The sequence below is a fragment of the Populus alba genome, chromosome 13 (genome assembly GCF_005239225.2).
Source record: "Populus alba chromosome 13, ASM523922v2, whole genome shotgun sequence".
Taxonomy (NCBI): Eukaryota; Viridiplantae; Streptophyta; class Magnoliopsida; order Malpighiales; family Salicaceae; genus Populus; species Populus alba.
In genome coordinates, this window is record NC_133296.1 from 274,368 (window position 1) to 289,485 (window position 15,118).

The window sequence follows — 15,118 nt, forward strand, 5'->3', positions numbered from 1 at the left end:
TCTGATGAGATAATTTTTAACCATACTATGAAAAACCATCGAATGAGATCATTGTTGGTTAGTGGTTTTGTTTTGAATTAATTTTATATTGAAGTACTTTAGAGTTTGGTTAACCCCAAAGAAAACATCTAATTAATTATAACATTGTTTGTTTGTTGGTCTTCTATTATGTAGTTAGAATTATTTAATCGAAATCTTTTTAATATTATTGGGTGTGTAAAAAACAAAGTTATAGTGTGTCTCTAGTAACCTATTTCTTTTTATCCCTTCTTTTTCTTTTCCTGTTTCTCTTTCTTAACATATCAATTTATTTTCCGTTTTATTTCTTGATTATTGATATAATTTTATGTTGACTTATTTACTTGTTAAATAACTTCACTTTTAAATTACTTGAGTAAGCCTTTATTTCCAGTTACAAAACTATTATTCTAAATTATGGTTGTGTTAATTAAATCTATATTATTTTTCAAATATTTTTATAATCTTTGTTATCTGTGTAAAAATATTAAAATACCCAACCTCAAAACTGACCAACACGTCATTATCTTAACTTTTATCTTAATCATCTGGGATACACAAATAGTGTTTGGAAGTGTTTATTCAAAAAAAAAAATCAAATTAGTTTTTTTAGTAATTTTAATGTCCTATATAAAAATTGAAAAAAAATTTATAAAAATTAAAAAAAAAATATATATATATATATATATATATTAAAAAAATACTTTTAAAATACATATTACAGCACGATACTTTATTGGAATCCACTTTTCCAATCAGGTCCCGAGTAGAAAAGGTTCTCCTCTCTATGTATATTCTGGTCTTCAAATTAAGAAAACGTATAACACGTGACAAGCCTTTTAGAATTATTGGTTGTTGGTTAAAGTGATGATAATCGCTTTACAAATTATTTGTGTTTTTTAAATGGGTTGGTAAATAAATATAGTCAAGGGAAGGACTATACATATATCCACGTGTTAAACAATTTGTTAAGAACTATATATATATATCCACGTTTTAATTATCCCACGCCTTCTTTATACATTTTACCTTGAATGGATAAAATAATAATAATCTGAAACAGCATTCATATAAAGTTAGAACGTATTATTTACCAAAGTTATTCTAACACTCGTATTATGAATTGAACAGGTTGATACAAATTAATTAAAATGATATTTTTTAAATAATTTTAAAAAATTAAAACATTTCTTAAAAAAGATTAAAAAAAACATCAAACTGGGTTTAATTTTTGATCAGATTTTGATCAAGCCAGCCACTTGCAGAAAGATTTTTAACCTGGCCCGTAACAAGTGTGTGATTCAGAGTCATCTCGCTCACGCACCATCGCTGCTAAAATGATTAGATGAAAACCAAATGAATTCCTTCTTCATCATCTCGCTCACGCGCGCACCATGCATCGCTGCTAAAATGATTAGATGAATTAAACCACGTTTGAAGGCATGTTTCTCTGCAAACTTGGCAAGAGCACACAGAATCTCAGCACGTTAAGATGATTCAGAGTCATCTTTCTCGAGAAATCTTTCGTGCCTGCTTGCATGTATCAGTCAACCTTCTACATTATATAAAAAAAATGAGATAAATTGAATTACCCAAAGATAATCTTAAAGTTCTTCGGCTCCTGGGCTGGCATGTTGCTTTATCTTCTGTCTGGGTCTTAACTTTCTGGGCTTGGTTTTTTGAGGGCTAACCACCGTAGTATATTATGGACTGGTCCTTCAATTAAATTGATCTTGATTGAAGTGTATTGGTGGACCTTCAGGCGGTGGTGGCAATATTTCCCCGGAAGGTGACGGGTGGCCGGATTGTTTCTATTCTTGTCGAAACTGTTACCACTCCAGGGTGTTGTAGCTCGAAGAATCTAGAATTGAGGTGGGAAGCTGACACGATGCTAACTGGATTTGGCGGGAAAAAACGTTATTAACTAACTGATTAAATTATAACCGCCAGCGCGTAACCGCTGGGGAAAAAAAGAAGAAGAATGCGGTGAGCGTGGATCGAACACGCGACCTTCAGATCTTCAGTCTGACGCTCTCCCAACTGAGCTATCCCCGCCTTCATGCTCCTTCATCTTATAATGTATTATATATATCTATTCAAAAAGAACTATTACTATAATTTGTGGTTCCTGCAAGTGAAGTGACAACATTATTCTTCTGTGTGTGGCATTGGATATTGGTTGTTTGTGAGCTAAATAATCCATCATTTAAAATCCATGTAAGATTAGTCATGATTCGGCAGTGATCTAGTCCAAACATGCGATGGGAATGGGAAAGATTAATAGTTATAAGAGAATTCAAGAAAAATAAAAAGTGAGAAAAAATCCAAGTCTAAATAGAAGATGAACGGTGGAAATAGGAATACTAGTTTCCTATTTGCTAGCCCTATGTATTTGCTTGCTGAGACAGTGTTGCATATGCTACAAAAGAAAGTTAATCTGTTCTGAAGGAAATACGTAAATATATGCAGAGGCACATTGGCTATCGATGAAGAAAGGTCATTCGTAACTTTAGGGTATAGCTATTAGATTATAAATTTGTTTTTTTTTAAATTACTAGTTCAAATCTCATATATTTCAATGACCACTAGAAGATTTATATAATCGTTAACTTCAAGGCCCGTAAAATTAGTCGAGATATACACAAGCTAGTCCGGACATCCACGTTAATCCAAAAAAACAAAAAGTCATTTGAATAGGCTATATATAATAGAAACTGTATTCAAGATTTTGTATAGGAGCTCGGATTCCAGTCCTTTCATTAGAAGTAAGCATAGTTGGAATCTCTTCCTGCGGCGAATAAAGGAAGAAAAAGGGCTATCTAATGAATATAATGCATGTAAGGAATCCTCTTTTTGAACTTCCACACGTAGAATAGTATATTAATATGATATTTCCAACCCAACTAAATTGTACTAAAAAAGTTGTATTTTGGCAAAGGAAAAGGGAACCAAGTTTTTTGCCATTTTCCTAAAACAAAACAGTTTAAAGTTCCAAAAGCTTGAAACATTCCTGGTTAATTTTTGAGGGAGACAAACCTCTGATCATCTAATGTACTGACAATATGTATGCCTAGTAGCAACATGCCCTAATATCCACACAAAAAGGCATTAATTAAGTCTGGTGCTGGCTCTTTCTATACTCACAAACTGGCACTTCCACCAAGCCTCCATGTAAGTTCATCGTTTGCGGTTGTTTTGGGTCATCACCACAAGCTTTCGGCCTCCCCCATTTTTCCAAACTCCATGAACTGGCAACACCACAGCTATATCTTTGTTCACATCTGCTTTCTCTTCTTTTTCATCAATACCAGCATCAGAATTACTAGCATCTGGCAGTGAGGCAGTGGAAGTACCCCCGAGACGGTTCTTCAGGAACTTCATGGTTTTTTTCCGAGGTTTATTCCCTCCTCCCCCAGCCCCCACATTCTTCTTCAAGCTGACACCAGCTGCCTGAGCAGCATGTTCACTCTTTGGCTCCCTTGACAAATCCAAGTTAGCTTGTTTGTCAACCAAAATCTTTGATTTGCCTTTTCCACCACAATTCCCATCCTTTGGTAAGATCTCCACCCTAAGACTATCTGAAAAAATGTTCTCAGAGCCACTGATAACATTATCATCACACTTCTCTTTGCCTTTCTTTGAACATTTCTTGCTTTTGGATGGACCATTGTCAATGCTCAAACCATTCCCCCCCACATTGAAATTATAAATCTCAACAAGCTCTCTTTGCTTCTCAGCTTTGGGACAAAGTCTAGCCAGCTCTAGGACAAGATGTGACAGGCCAAATTGATGCACATAGGCAAGATACTCTGCAACATCAATTATGTCACGGTGATACTCTCTAGATATTATCTTGAATGCAGCAAATTTGTCCTTGTCAAATTCTAATGCAGCACGAATTTTCTCCAGTAGAGCCTTATTAGCAGATTGAACATCCTCAACCTTCAGCATAGGTGAGGCACTTGTAGACATATTGTCCACTTGAGTGGCAGACAGAGAGGGAACACTTGAAAGAGAATTGTGAGAAGTCCTGTCTGCAGGATTTGGAGCAACACTAGCTTGGCTGACCTTGCTGTTACTATTTGAAGTCCTTGATAAACTTGCAAAATTAGAAGATACAAGAAGTCCATTAGCCCTTGATGACCCAGCCTGAGGAGAGCTCGTGTAAGTAGAGAGAACAGATGAACTCGGAGATCTGGATGAAGATAAAACCCTAGAATCCGACACAGGTCTTGACTGGTATGAAATACTAGCAAATGAGTTAGGATGATTGTTTGCTGCTGGCAAAGCCCGAGAAGAATTAAGAACTTTTACCATGTTTTGGCGGCTGAGGTGAGCAGCCATTGTATTCCCACTCAACCCTCCCAAACCATTTCTGGATCTTCGTTGGCTGCTTCTTGGAGCCAAAGGAAGTGGGGGAAAGGATGATTCTTCCAGTGGTGCTCTGCTAGTGTTCCATCCTAAAACATTATGATATCTTGAAGGCAGCTCAGAATCTGTGGTGGCTAATGACTCAAAAGAACAATCATATCAATTTCATGTTCCTCTCTATGAGTAGAAACTGTTTTCGCATTTGAAGAAATATCACAAGACCTTTCAGCATTGGCAGTCTCAAGACTAGCTTCAATGGCCATGTTCATTTGATAGCCTGATGAATTTGAATGACTACCACGACCACCACCACGCCGATCATGTTCATTAATTTGCCGAAACTGGAAACTCACAGGTATCTGGATGTAGAAAATGGAAGTGGCATGTTATTATCAACATTATAAAGAATAAAAATCATTAAATGATCACAAATGGCTACAGAGTGCTCAGGTGTGGTAGACTTCAACATAAAATGAAGAACACGGAAAAAGCCGACAACATTGGTAACGTGCAAGAATTCAAAAGATCCATACACACCTGAAGTAGAGCACTGCGCTTAGAACGAGACATGTGCCCTCCATGTTCCATGGCATTATGCCTCTACCAATATCAGAAGTACACAAGTCTTCTTAGTCATATAGTACACTCTAGAAAACATAAAAACTGAATTTTAAATATTGACAGCCAAAACAAAATTGTGCATCATGAATTCTGCTAGATATCACCTTCAATTCGAATTCAGTTGCAAAAACAATAAACTTTCTTGCAAGGCAAGCCTCATCCTCGCATAAGTAATGCTCTTGACGAAAATGGATCTGAGATAAAAAGTCTCATATGTTAATTAAAAAACTAAGAGCAACCATGCCATTCAGTAAAAAGCAAGTGACTAAGAAATGTGCAAACAAAATATAATCAACCTCCAAGTAATCATAATTGTTAAAGTATTCATATTGTCCAGGATGCTGTCTGCATTGAACAAAATAAATTGGACATATGAAAGTGTACATTTGATAGATCAAAATGCTAAATAACTTAAATACTTTTCTAAGGAAATATGCATGGGTTTACCTTTGGCATATGTGGCAAGTAAAATGATCAGTGGACATGTGCAGGTAAAGCTCATTATCTCCATAAAAAGGATTCTCACAGAACTCACACATAGGATGTCCTGTAAATCCACCTCTTTCACTTTCATTGCCATCAACCATTGATTCACCCGTCCTCACATGTTGAGTCAATTGTTCTCTATTATATAACTTCTGCTCACTTATAAATATCTGGTTCAAAACTTAGTCAAGTCAGAGAACACAAATGTGGCTACCAAAGCAGAAATCAAGAATTAAAATTTTCCATTGAAATGAGACAATCAAGTCCTACAATACATTCTACATTGAATAATCTCATAAAGCTATGAAACATAAAACATTTCAGAATCTCATATTTCAACTCTCCATTGATGCTCATTCTTCAAATACCAAGCTAAGAAGCAAAGGTTAACAATAGATCATCATATCACATAAAATATGGATACAAGGAAAAACATCTCTCACCTTCCTACCTTCCAAACACAGACTGCACATAAACAGGCTATGCCTGTGAAACAAATGAGCCTTCAATTGCTCAACGCTATTAAACTCCCTCGACCCTCCATTCTTCTTGTTGCAAACATTGCATGATAACTTGCTCATAGCTTTGATCATCTTATAATGATCAAAATCATCAAAATAAGCTTTTGTCCCTTCATGATACCAATACTCCCCTGATTTACCCTCACTTCCATTAACTTCTCCTAAACCCTTGAAGTCGCTTATCATCCTTGTATAATCCCCTAATGCCTACAAAAAACCAAAACCCAAAAATTTAAAAGACCAAAACTTCACAGTATATAAATCAAAACCCAGATATTAAAACCATCATAAACAACAAAAAGACCGACACTTTTCAGCAAAAGATCAAAACCCAGAAATAAAAAGACACATAGTAGATGAAATAACTAACTTTAGTGACAAAGATGGTGTTGGATTCTGATTTGCAAATGCAGCAATAGAAATCATTGCAAATGAAACGAAGACGAATGATGCAAGTAGAGCAGACTTCTTTATGGAGACATGGTCCATAAGCAACCCATTCAAGGGTATCAGCACAAACAGCACAAGTATCATCCATTGTTTGATCTGTGCAGAGAGATTTTGATCAAATTTGTGAATAAATCAAAATGAGCTTCTTATTTTTTGTTCTTGTTGTCAATGTTCATGGGAAGCTGAAAGCTTTTGATTTTGATGCAGAGAATATTATGGGTTTTTTGGTGTTTTCTTTTTCGGGAAGCCAAACAGAAATTGATCGAGAGTTGTAAAGAAAATGAACAGGCAGGGGACAGGGCATATGTTTATGGGGAAATGGTGTCAGGACGACTAGTCGTTTGTGTAATCACTTGACTCTAGGATTGGAATTAGAGCGTTTCAAAAAAATATTTTGAATTTTTTTTTAAAACAAATTATTTTTTATTTTTTTTATATTTTAAATATATTAATATTAAAAGTAAATTTTTAAAAATATATATTATTTTAACATATTTTCAATTAAAAAATATTTTTTAAAAAACTTAAACTGCTAATAATATTTAAAAATTTTATAAAACATAATAAAAAAAATATAATATAATTAAGATATTTCACAATTTCATTCAATTAATATAGCTAAAATTATTAATCTGCTAATTTAAAATTTAGCTCAGATTGATATTTAAAAAAAATATATTTTTTTTTATCAAATTCGTATTTTTTTTTAAAAAATAATTATAATTTAAATTTATTAGTAACTTTGATCAATTGGACCCGAATTAGGCATGCAATTGTGCATTATGCATTATGCATTTAAAGCCTCCTATTTAACTGTAACTGTTCGTGCAAAGTTAGAAAAAAATCATATGTCTATAGAGAGGAGAAAAGGGAAAAGGGTACGACAGCAGTGAACATAGTTTGGATACTGCAGTAGAAGTTCATTGTTTTTCCTCATTTTTCTCTTTTTTCTAACACTCTTTGGAGATGCTTGCTGCAAAGCACAAACAGCTAAACATATCACTGCTCGCAATTTCTTGACAGAGGTGGAAGAGCATGCTTCAAACTTGAAAGTCTCCTTGAAACATGTCCAAATAACTGAAGAGAGGAGGCAGCAAGTTTTATTCTTGCAATCTTAAAATTGAAAATAGAATAAAATGAATGTGAAAATGGCATGGCTCCGCTCCATCCAGTAAGGAAACCTGAAACAATTCTGTAACTGGCAATGGGATGTGTATTTTCATGTGATTTTCTTCTCTCTTTTTTCTCAGTCAAGTGTCTGCATGGTGTTATATGGATAAGAACACAGAGAAGAGAGAAAAAGCTTCTCTTTTCTTGCCTGTCAAGATCTGTGAAGTGGGGGGGTATGCCTCAAAGACAACACCATTAAGGAGGATGTAAAGAACTAGTAATAACTTGAACATAGATCATCTATTGATAGGACTTGTTTACATAGTACAGACTAGTTTGAAAGGCAAGCCCTTTCATAGATCAACTAGCTAATGATAGACCAGAAACATAGACCATGAAACGTAGAAACTAATGCACGAAGAGCCATAATCTTCAAAACAATCACACAAGACCAAACAGAAGAACAAGACATCAACTGAAACAAACTTATTGAAACTTCCACAGCTAAAGCAGGTTCAAGCCCCTGAATGACAGCCTCAAACCAGACCACCAGACAAAACTAGGTCGGGCCTCTTGTTCATGGTGGTGAGCCAATGGCACCAGTACCTGGGATTCTGACACAACCAACCCCAGGGTAAGAGCAAAACACTGATGGCCCAAATGCAAAGACTGGGCCATTAGGAGTTGGGATAAAACCACCACTGGTACCAAAGCCCCCTAGATAGTTCTGAGGGTGGTCAACTTTCTCCTCGGTGTCCTTCAGTTTCCTTCCTGCTTCAACATTTGAGGCAAGAACCAACATGAAAACGGCAAGGATCAGAAGCATCTTTTGAGTTCTCTCCATCCTAGCACTTCTCTCAACACTTGGCATAGACACTCTCTACTTTTCTCTCTTACTTGCAATGTAAAGAACCCTGGCCATCCTCACCCATCTTATAGTACCCGAGGCTCTAATTTAAGCAAGTGTATAACCAACTCTTTTACAAATAGTAGTAAACATGGAAAATAGTTGGATATGATAGTTACTACTTACGTAGATACAAAATTGAAGTCTTGGGTCCATCACTGTCAAAAAATTACTCCATCAACCATTCACCAGCTCAAATCATGAAAAAATACTTCAATAACCTTCACTTTTTCTGAACATTATTGAAGCTTGTCTCCTATTCCTAATTCTCAAGAATCGTAGTTCACAATCCTTAAATACTAATTAATCACTAACCAACCGCTGCTAATGGGAGCTTTCTGGTCTGTAACAAAATATAACGTTAAAGCATGTTGTCTTGGAAGTTACGACAGCCTACACTTAAGGGCAACGTGGTCCTCTGAGTTATGAACTGTAAAATTTAGTCTTTGAATTTATGAGGGCCTCACCTAACAAAAACTAGAAGCTATAAAGGCCCTTCAAATGACCTCTGTTTTTCTGTCGTTAATGCAACCTTCCATTTTCCTACTCCCTAGTTCACATTTACTCACTACTAATACATTTCTACAAAAGGATTTCACTGCAAGGACGGCAGCTCGTAAATTTGTGACAAGAACTGTAAAATATTAGGTTGGTATGGATCTTTGTTGGAGGGAAAGTCCATCGGAAACGAGCTGCACTACCATTACCACTCCCTGGCCATGATCATTTGCCAGCTGCTACCCGCTTTCAAGGAGAGGGGAAGGAGGAACAGGTTATTTTGTAGTTATGACAGGAAACTGAACTGGCAAGACGAAAACGGGGCTGGTGGTATTTGTTGCTAGAAAACAGGGGGAGAGAGTTTGGTGGTAGTGCAATAACTCTTCTTGGTCTCCCTGGTGAACTACGAGTCTAGGACCTATTATAAGATCACTTTTACACACCCTTAGTCTCCCAGAGCCCTTCAAACAGATTTTTTTCCTTAAACAAATCCAGCCCATATGAATCAGCAAATACAAGCACGTTCGACCCTCATGTACCAGTGTCTGTCGGCTAAAACATCAATTAGACTTGGAAAGCCACTTTCTAGTCTCAAACAGACTGACTGGAAAGGCTATAGAAGGCCATAGGACTCATGAGCCATTGGGTTGAGATTTGAGAACCAACAGAAAGTAGGCAAGACTCTGCTATGCTTTGATGCGACAATTAATCGAAAAAGAACGTGAATGAATTCAATAAATATAAGATTTTATTGCATGAAGAGACGTGGCTTGGGAATTTCATAGGAAAATAACAAAAGTGACCTACTCCAATAAATTGATAATATGCAATTAGACACAGTTTAAGTCGTGTCATGCATATTTCAAAACATTGATTCAAGATTATTTATCATAAGGGAAAAATTGATGCTAAGTCTGCAATAATCCAGCTTGCGCCTTCTACATCTGCAATAATCCAGCTTGTGCCTTCTACACTAAATTATTTTCTCAGCACACCTTGCCACACACACTTTCTTGATTCACGCTGACAAAGGAGAAAAACGAGTTGTGAGACTATGCCGCAGACATGATGCAATCAATGGCTTGCTTGCAGATGCTTGTCATTGTGGCCTCGGGTCCATAAACCTGAAAACAAAAGAAATTGGCACAGCTCAGCTTCAAATATAACAAGTACAGAAGATTTCCGGATCTGATTCTTCAAAAGTGAAGGAATGGAAAAGAAAGAAAACTCTCCAAGCACATAGAGGATCTTGTGTTTTATTCGAATTAATTCATGTTTTTCAAGGTTGTGGGCAATTGAACTTTATAGTTAAAAACTCCAGTGACACTTAGGACCCTTGGGTTTCAATTTTACTGAACAATACTGAAGATGAAGTGACTTTTCTCCAATTAACAGTATGCATTTCAGCTGCTTACAGTTTTATCTAAATTCAAAAACCAATAGCCCACAAACTCAAAAGAAATCTAATGCCCAAAGAACTACAGAAAAAAGTCATTTCGTACCTCAAGAGGTACTCCCAATTCCTCTCCCAGAGTGCGCATCTTGGCCAAACCAGTCTGATAGTTTGGACCACCTCTTCGGACATAGAGGTGCATTCTTGCTGCCTTTAACTTGGATTCCTACGAGAAGAGGAAGAGTTAAACGTAGAAACAGGCAACCATTGACAGCAGTTTGAATTGATTCAATTAGACAAACCTTCTCCCTCAATGCTCGAATGATACCATTGAAAGTAGCAGCAACATCAGTGAAGTTCGCAATGCCTCCTCCAATGAGAAGGGCTCTTTTGCGACCATCAGGATCAGCAGTTGCACACTACATTAATGATCAAGGAATATTGTTACAGAATATATGAGAGACAGCATAATTGTGAGCAAGGATGCAAAAATAGAAAAGGCTTAAATTTATCATCTCTTACATCAATGACAACTCTTGCATATTGCAAGACCTCCTCCTCGTTTGGAGCTCCACTATACTCTGCATAGTTTCCAAGCTCTGATGCATAGCCCAAATCTCCAACCTAGTTAATGGGGAAAAATAGTCTTGCAACTAAAATCAACAAGCATAGACCTTGCACCAACCAATAAAATAAAGCCAAAAATGAGATGAGAGGCAGGTAGATTATAGCATATGCCATGGAGCACCTACAGTATCGGCATATATGACACTGGCACCACCTCCAGCTACCATCGTCCAGATTCTTCCTTTTTTGTTCAAAACAGTGAATTTCAAAGATGCACTTGTCTGTAAACACATGAATATAATTAATGCATCTAATTCATGTCCACATGGATTCCATGTCCATGCTTGAAGGTATAGGCAATTAAAAGTATGGTGAAACAGGCATTCATGTAATTACCTTTTCATCCAGTGAGTGGATGAAGCTTTCTGTAGAACTCAGAACTCTTCCAAAAGGCAGAGGAAACTCTATGTTACCCCACCTGAATGTACCAAAATATTTTGGATGAGAGACAAAATATATTAGTAATATACCTTAACTACAATCTCATGTCAACTGAAGGTTTCCTGAAAAGAGGGTGTGAATGTATACATACTTCTTGAAGTTCTTAAAAGCAGCAGTGTCGTCCAACTCTCCTCTCATATCCAGTGGATATGGCTCCCCATTCACCAGTGTAAATGGATTCATCTCTAGAAAACTGAAGTCCAGGTCTATGAAGTACAAGAAAAGCAATCAGAAGTGAATTTATTGCTAGCATGAATAATATTTGGTGTAGCAAGTCAGCAACGAGGTCATATAAAAGCAAGTATTAGATTATTCTAGACCCTTTCAAGATCCTCAGGAAAAAAATAGTTAGTTTCTATTCTACTGTTTCATATACCATAAATTTTAATAAGATTCAAGCGCATGTGATTAGAATTTTGTTCACAAAGTCATGTAATTTCCTACTTTAAATGAATGTGGCAAGAGCACACTCACCTTGAAACACAGAAAAGACACCGATGATGAAATCACCAATTTTTCCTCGAATCTGAGATATAGTATTGAAGTTGTATCAGCAAATTCCAAATATATATGAAACGATTCAGAATGCCAGGTAACAAGAACTTTCAACACTAAGATATTTTAAATAAATCAGAGAGGATATTGTAATTAAATCAAAGAGTAACTAGAATCTAAAGGCATTAAACATGCACCATCAATTAATAAACCTAGGAAACTATTTTTTATCAGCAAGAATCAGATTTTTAACCTAATAATAATTTTGATTAGTGAAATATGCTGGATCACCCATCACCAGAATTTATTAAATAATTGATAAATTTAATATAAAGAAACTCACCTCCAGAGGAAGTGTAGCAATCAAAGGAGCACATGCTTCCAGTGTCATTGGCTTTTCAGTAGGGAGGAATATGGTCTTAACCTGCACAAGGCCAGAAAACCAAAACCATGTCAGTATTTAAATTATAACAGTAATGAGATCAAAAGGTAATAATATGAGAAGAAATGAAGAAGATTTACATTGTGGGCATACCTTATCCCAGTTCTCCTCAATTTCAATACCTCCACATTCTGAAAAGCTAATGGTGCAGCCGAGTCTCTCAGAGACAATTGAAAAGTAAAACTCTTGGTCATGTGGAACAAATGGTTCGACTATAAAGGTAGTTATTGGTGCCTTACAGCCACCCATCTCAACCTAAAAAACCAGATCCAATTTGTCCATCAATAAAATATCTAACCACACAAACAAAACCAAGAATTTGCCATGCAACTTGATCCAATAATCACCTCAACGCCAAGGCGTGCCTTCACAAAGTCAGCAACTTGAGCTAGATCTAAATTCAGAGCTACCAAACCACTCTTCCCACGCTTTCCGAATAGCATGTCGGGCTTCACAACCAATTTTGTAGATGAAATCCATGGCTCCTGGTTCGTTAACTCCGTGAAATCTGTACCTTCTGTCACCTAGACACAATAACAAACTATCTCGTTACTTACATCATCAAATCCAGAGCAACACCAATCCCGTTACCAAGACTAAATTTTCAACAGATCAAGTAAAAACGAAACTGCAATTATGGGTAAACACAGCTAGAATTTCCATCAAAACCAAGCTAAAGCTAGCAACTTTATTAAAATATGACAACTTTAATCACTACCTCCAAAACGGAACTTTCAAAAAACCCAGTAGAAGATTGAAACCATGTCAAAAACCCAGTTTGAATTCCGCCAAAATCAAGCTAAAGTTGCAAAATTTAATCAGATAAGATCCGAATTCCAATCAAAGTAATCAAATTCAAACTTGATAAGTGCATAGAATACCAAATGATCAGAACAAATCATTTCCAAAACTCGACACGACGCAAACAAAACACAAGGATACAAAGAGAGATCAATGGGTTATAGGTAAGTATGTACCTGAGCAGAGCGGATCAGGAGATCAATACCAGAGAGACGTTTCAAGTGCTCTTTCAGGAGTCTCTTGGAATCATACTCTCTTATCTTCTTTCTTGCCATTTCAACAATTCAAAGATGATCTACAAAACAAACAACGTATAATTTGCTAGCGCTATGTTATTGCAACCCTCTGCTTTTATATCAACAAAGAAACAAAATCTTGAATGAATTAATGAAATGAATGATCTTGTTTTGCTTGTAACAGAAGATTTAAAACTCACCAAACAACAGCAAGGTTGTGTCTTGTAAGAGGGAGAGAGGGTTTGGTTGGTTGGTGTTTGGTGGAGGGTGTGGTGGTAGGCGAATTCCACGAGGCGGAAGAGGAGGAGAAGTTGAAATAAATGGTTTGTTACTTTATCCAATCAGCTAACTACTCAAATCATCATGTGCACTGTGCCCACAAGCATGCACTAGTGTTCAACTGTTCATAAATGAGAATGGTGGTTGTTTTTCATATGGTCCCTCTTTTTTTACAGTATACTTATTATGGTCACTTTGGGTGTGTTCATGAATTTCATGAGAAATTAGTAAAGTGTTTGATCCATTGCTTATGTTTTCTTGCGGGCTGGATCAATCTAGATTTAAAAATAAAATAAAAAAAGGATTAATTTATTAACCTGATTTATTTATAACTCGAAAGTAAAAAATTATATATAAAAAAATTATTTAAAACAAATTATTTTAATCCTTTTAAATAATTTTTTAGATTAACCTGAGTTATTATTCCCAACACATGACATAAACTTTACCCCGAGTCAAGTTATAAAATTATAATGATAATTATTTTTATTATTAAATGTCCTAGTTGGACAATTTAAAAATTAAAAGCTTTTTACATTGATGTTTTAGGAATAAAAAATAATAAGTACTATTTTTGAAGATATATTTCATATGTATTTCTTGTTTTAAAAATACAAAAATTCATTTTAAAATTTATTCTATAATTAATTTATTTTATATTTTTATTTTTATTTTCAATCAAACATTTTTCTACTTCTATATTTTTATGTCTCTTCTGACCCAGTATAGCAAACCAACTGCACATAAAAGCTTGGTCAATATACTATTTAAGGGTATCTATGCTTTGCTTCTAAGAATAAATTGCATGAATATTAAAAAAAAAAAAATAGCATAAGCTTTCCTTTAGGGAAAAAAGAGAGACTTGGTTGCAAGAGTTTAAAAAAAAAAACATTTTTTTTCAAAAGAGGAAATGCAAGCAATAAAATAAAAGTATTTTAAAAACAAGGCTATTTTTGGATTTCAAAGATTTTAGAAGAAAAAGTGAACTTCGTTAATCTTATGATGAAAATCGTTTTTGGTTTTTTTTTTTTTTTCAAAATAGGAAACGAAAAGCATATTGATGGTCATTATGAGATATTAACTCTTACAAGAATTGTAAAATGTTTCAAAACATTATTTTGAGAATAAAAAATGTTATTTTTCTCAAAGCATATCATTGCCAATAATTTCATTTAAGAATTTGGACTCCTTGGCCAATGGTCATTAGCCCACCAGTGATAGATTATTGGAGGCAGCCGAATCTGAAAATCAGCATAGTTTTTAAATCAAAAAAGTCTAGATTTCAGGTTTTAATCGGATTATTGAATTGTTTGAATTAATATTTTTTTTTAAAAAAATCATTATAATATTTTTTAATAAAAAAAATCAAGAAATTTCTAGTTAATTAAATTTTTTTTTAACTAAACTCCAAAAATAACTTGC

The 15,118-nt window shown here is 35.2% G+C and overlaps 1 protein-coding gene, 1 non-coding gene and 1 pseudogene across 2 annotated transcripts; all 3 read right to left on the reverse strand.

Moving 5' to 3' along the window:
- Nucleotides 1-2,000: 2,000 nt before the first annotated feature.
- On the reverse strand, nucleotides 2,001-2,073 carry TRNAF-GAA (transfer RNA phenylalanine (anticodon GAA)). The gene has a single exon. It is a non-coding gene; the product is annotated as a tRNA-Phe (tRNA).
- Nucleotides 2,074-2,868: 795 nt separating this feature from the next.
- LOC118060891 (uncharacterized) lies at nucleotides 2,869-6,754 on the reverse strand (annotated as a pseudogene).
- A 2,954-nt stretch (nucleotides 6,755-9,708) lies between these two features.
- LOC118060892 (ATP-citrate synthase alpha chain protein 2) lies at nucleotides 9,709-13,780 on the reverse strand. The gene is made up of 13 exons (XM_035074199.2): nucleotides 13,618-13,780; nucleotides 13,358-13,476; nucleotides 12,728-12,904; nucleotides 12,474-12,635; nucleotides 12,282-12,362; nucleotides 11,918-11,969; nucleotides 11,535-11,649; nucleotides 11,339-11,420; nucleotides 11,128-11,223; nucleotides 10,898-10,999; nucleotides 10,678-10,794; nucleotides 10,485-10,601; nucleotides 9,709-10,106 (listed from the first exon to the last, which is right to left on the reverse strand). The coding sequence occupies exons 2-13, from the start codon at nucleotides 13,454-13,456 to the stop codon at nucleotides 10,035-10,037; spliced, it is 1,272 nt and encodes a 423-aa protein (XP_034930090.1). The 5' UTR covers nucleotides 13,457-13,476; nucleotides 13,618-13,780; the 3' UTR covers nucleotides 9,709-10,034.
- Nucleotides 13,781-15,118: the final 1,338 nt, after the last annotated feature.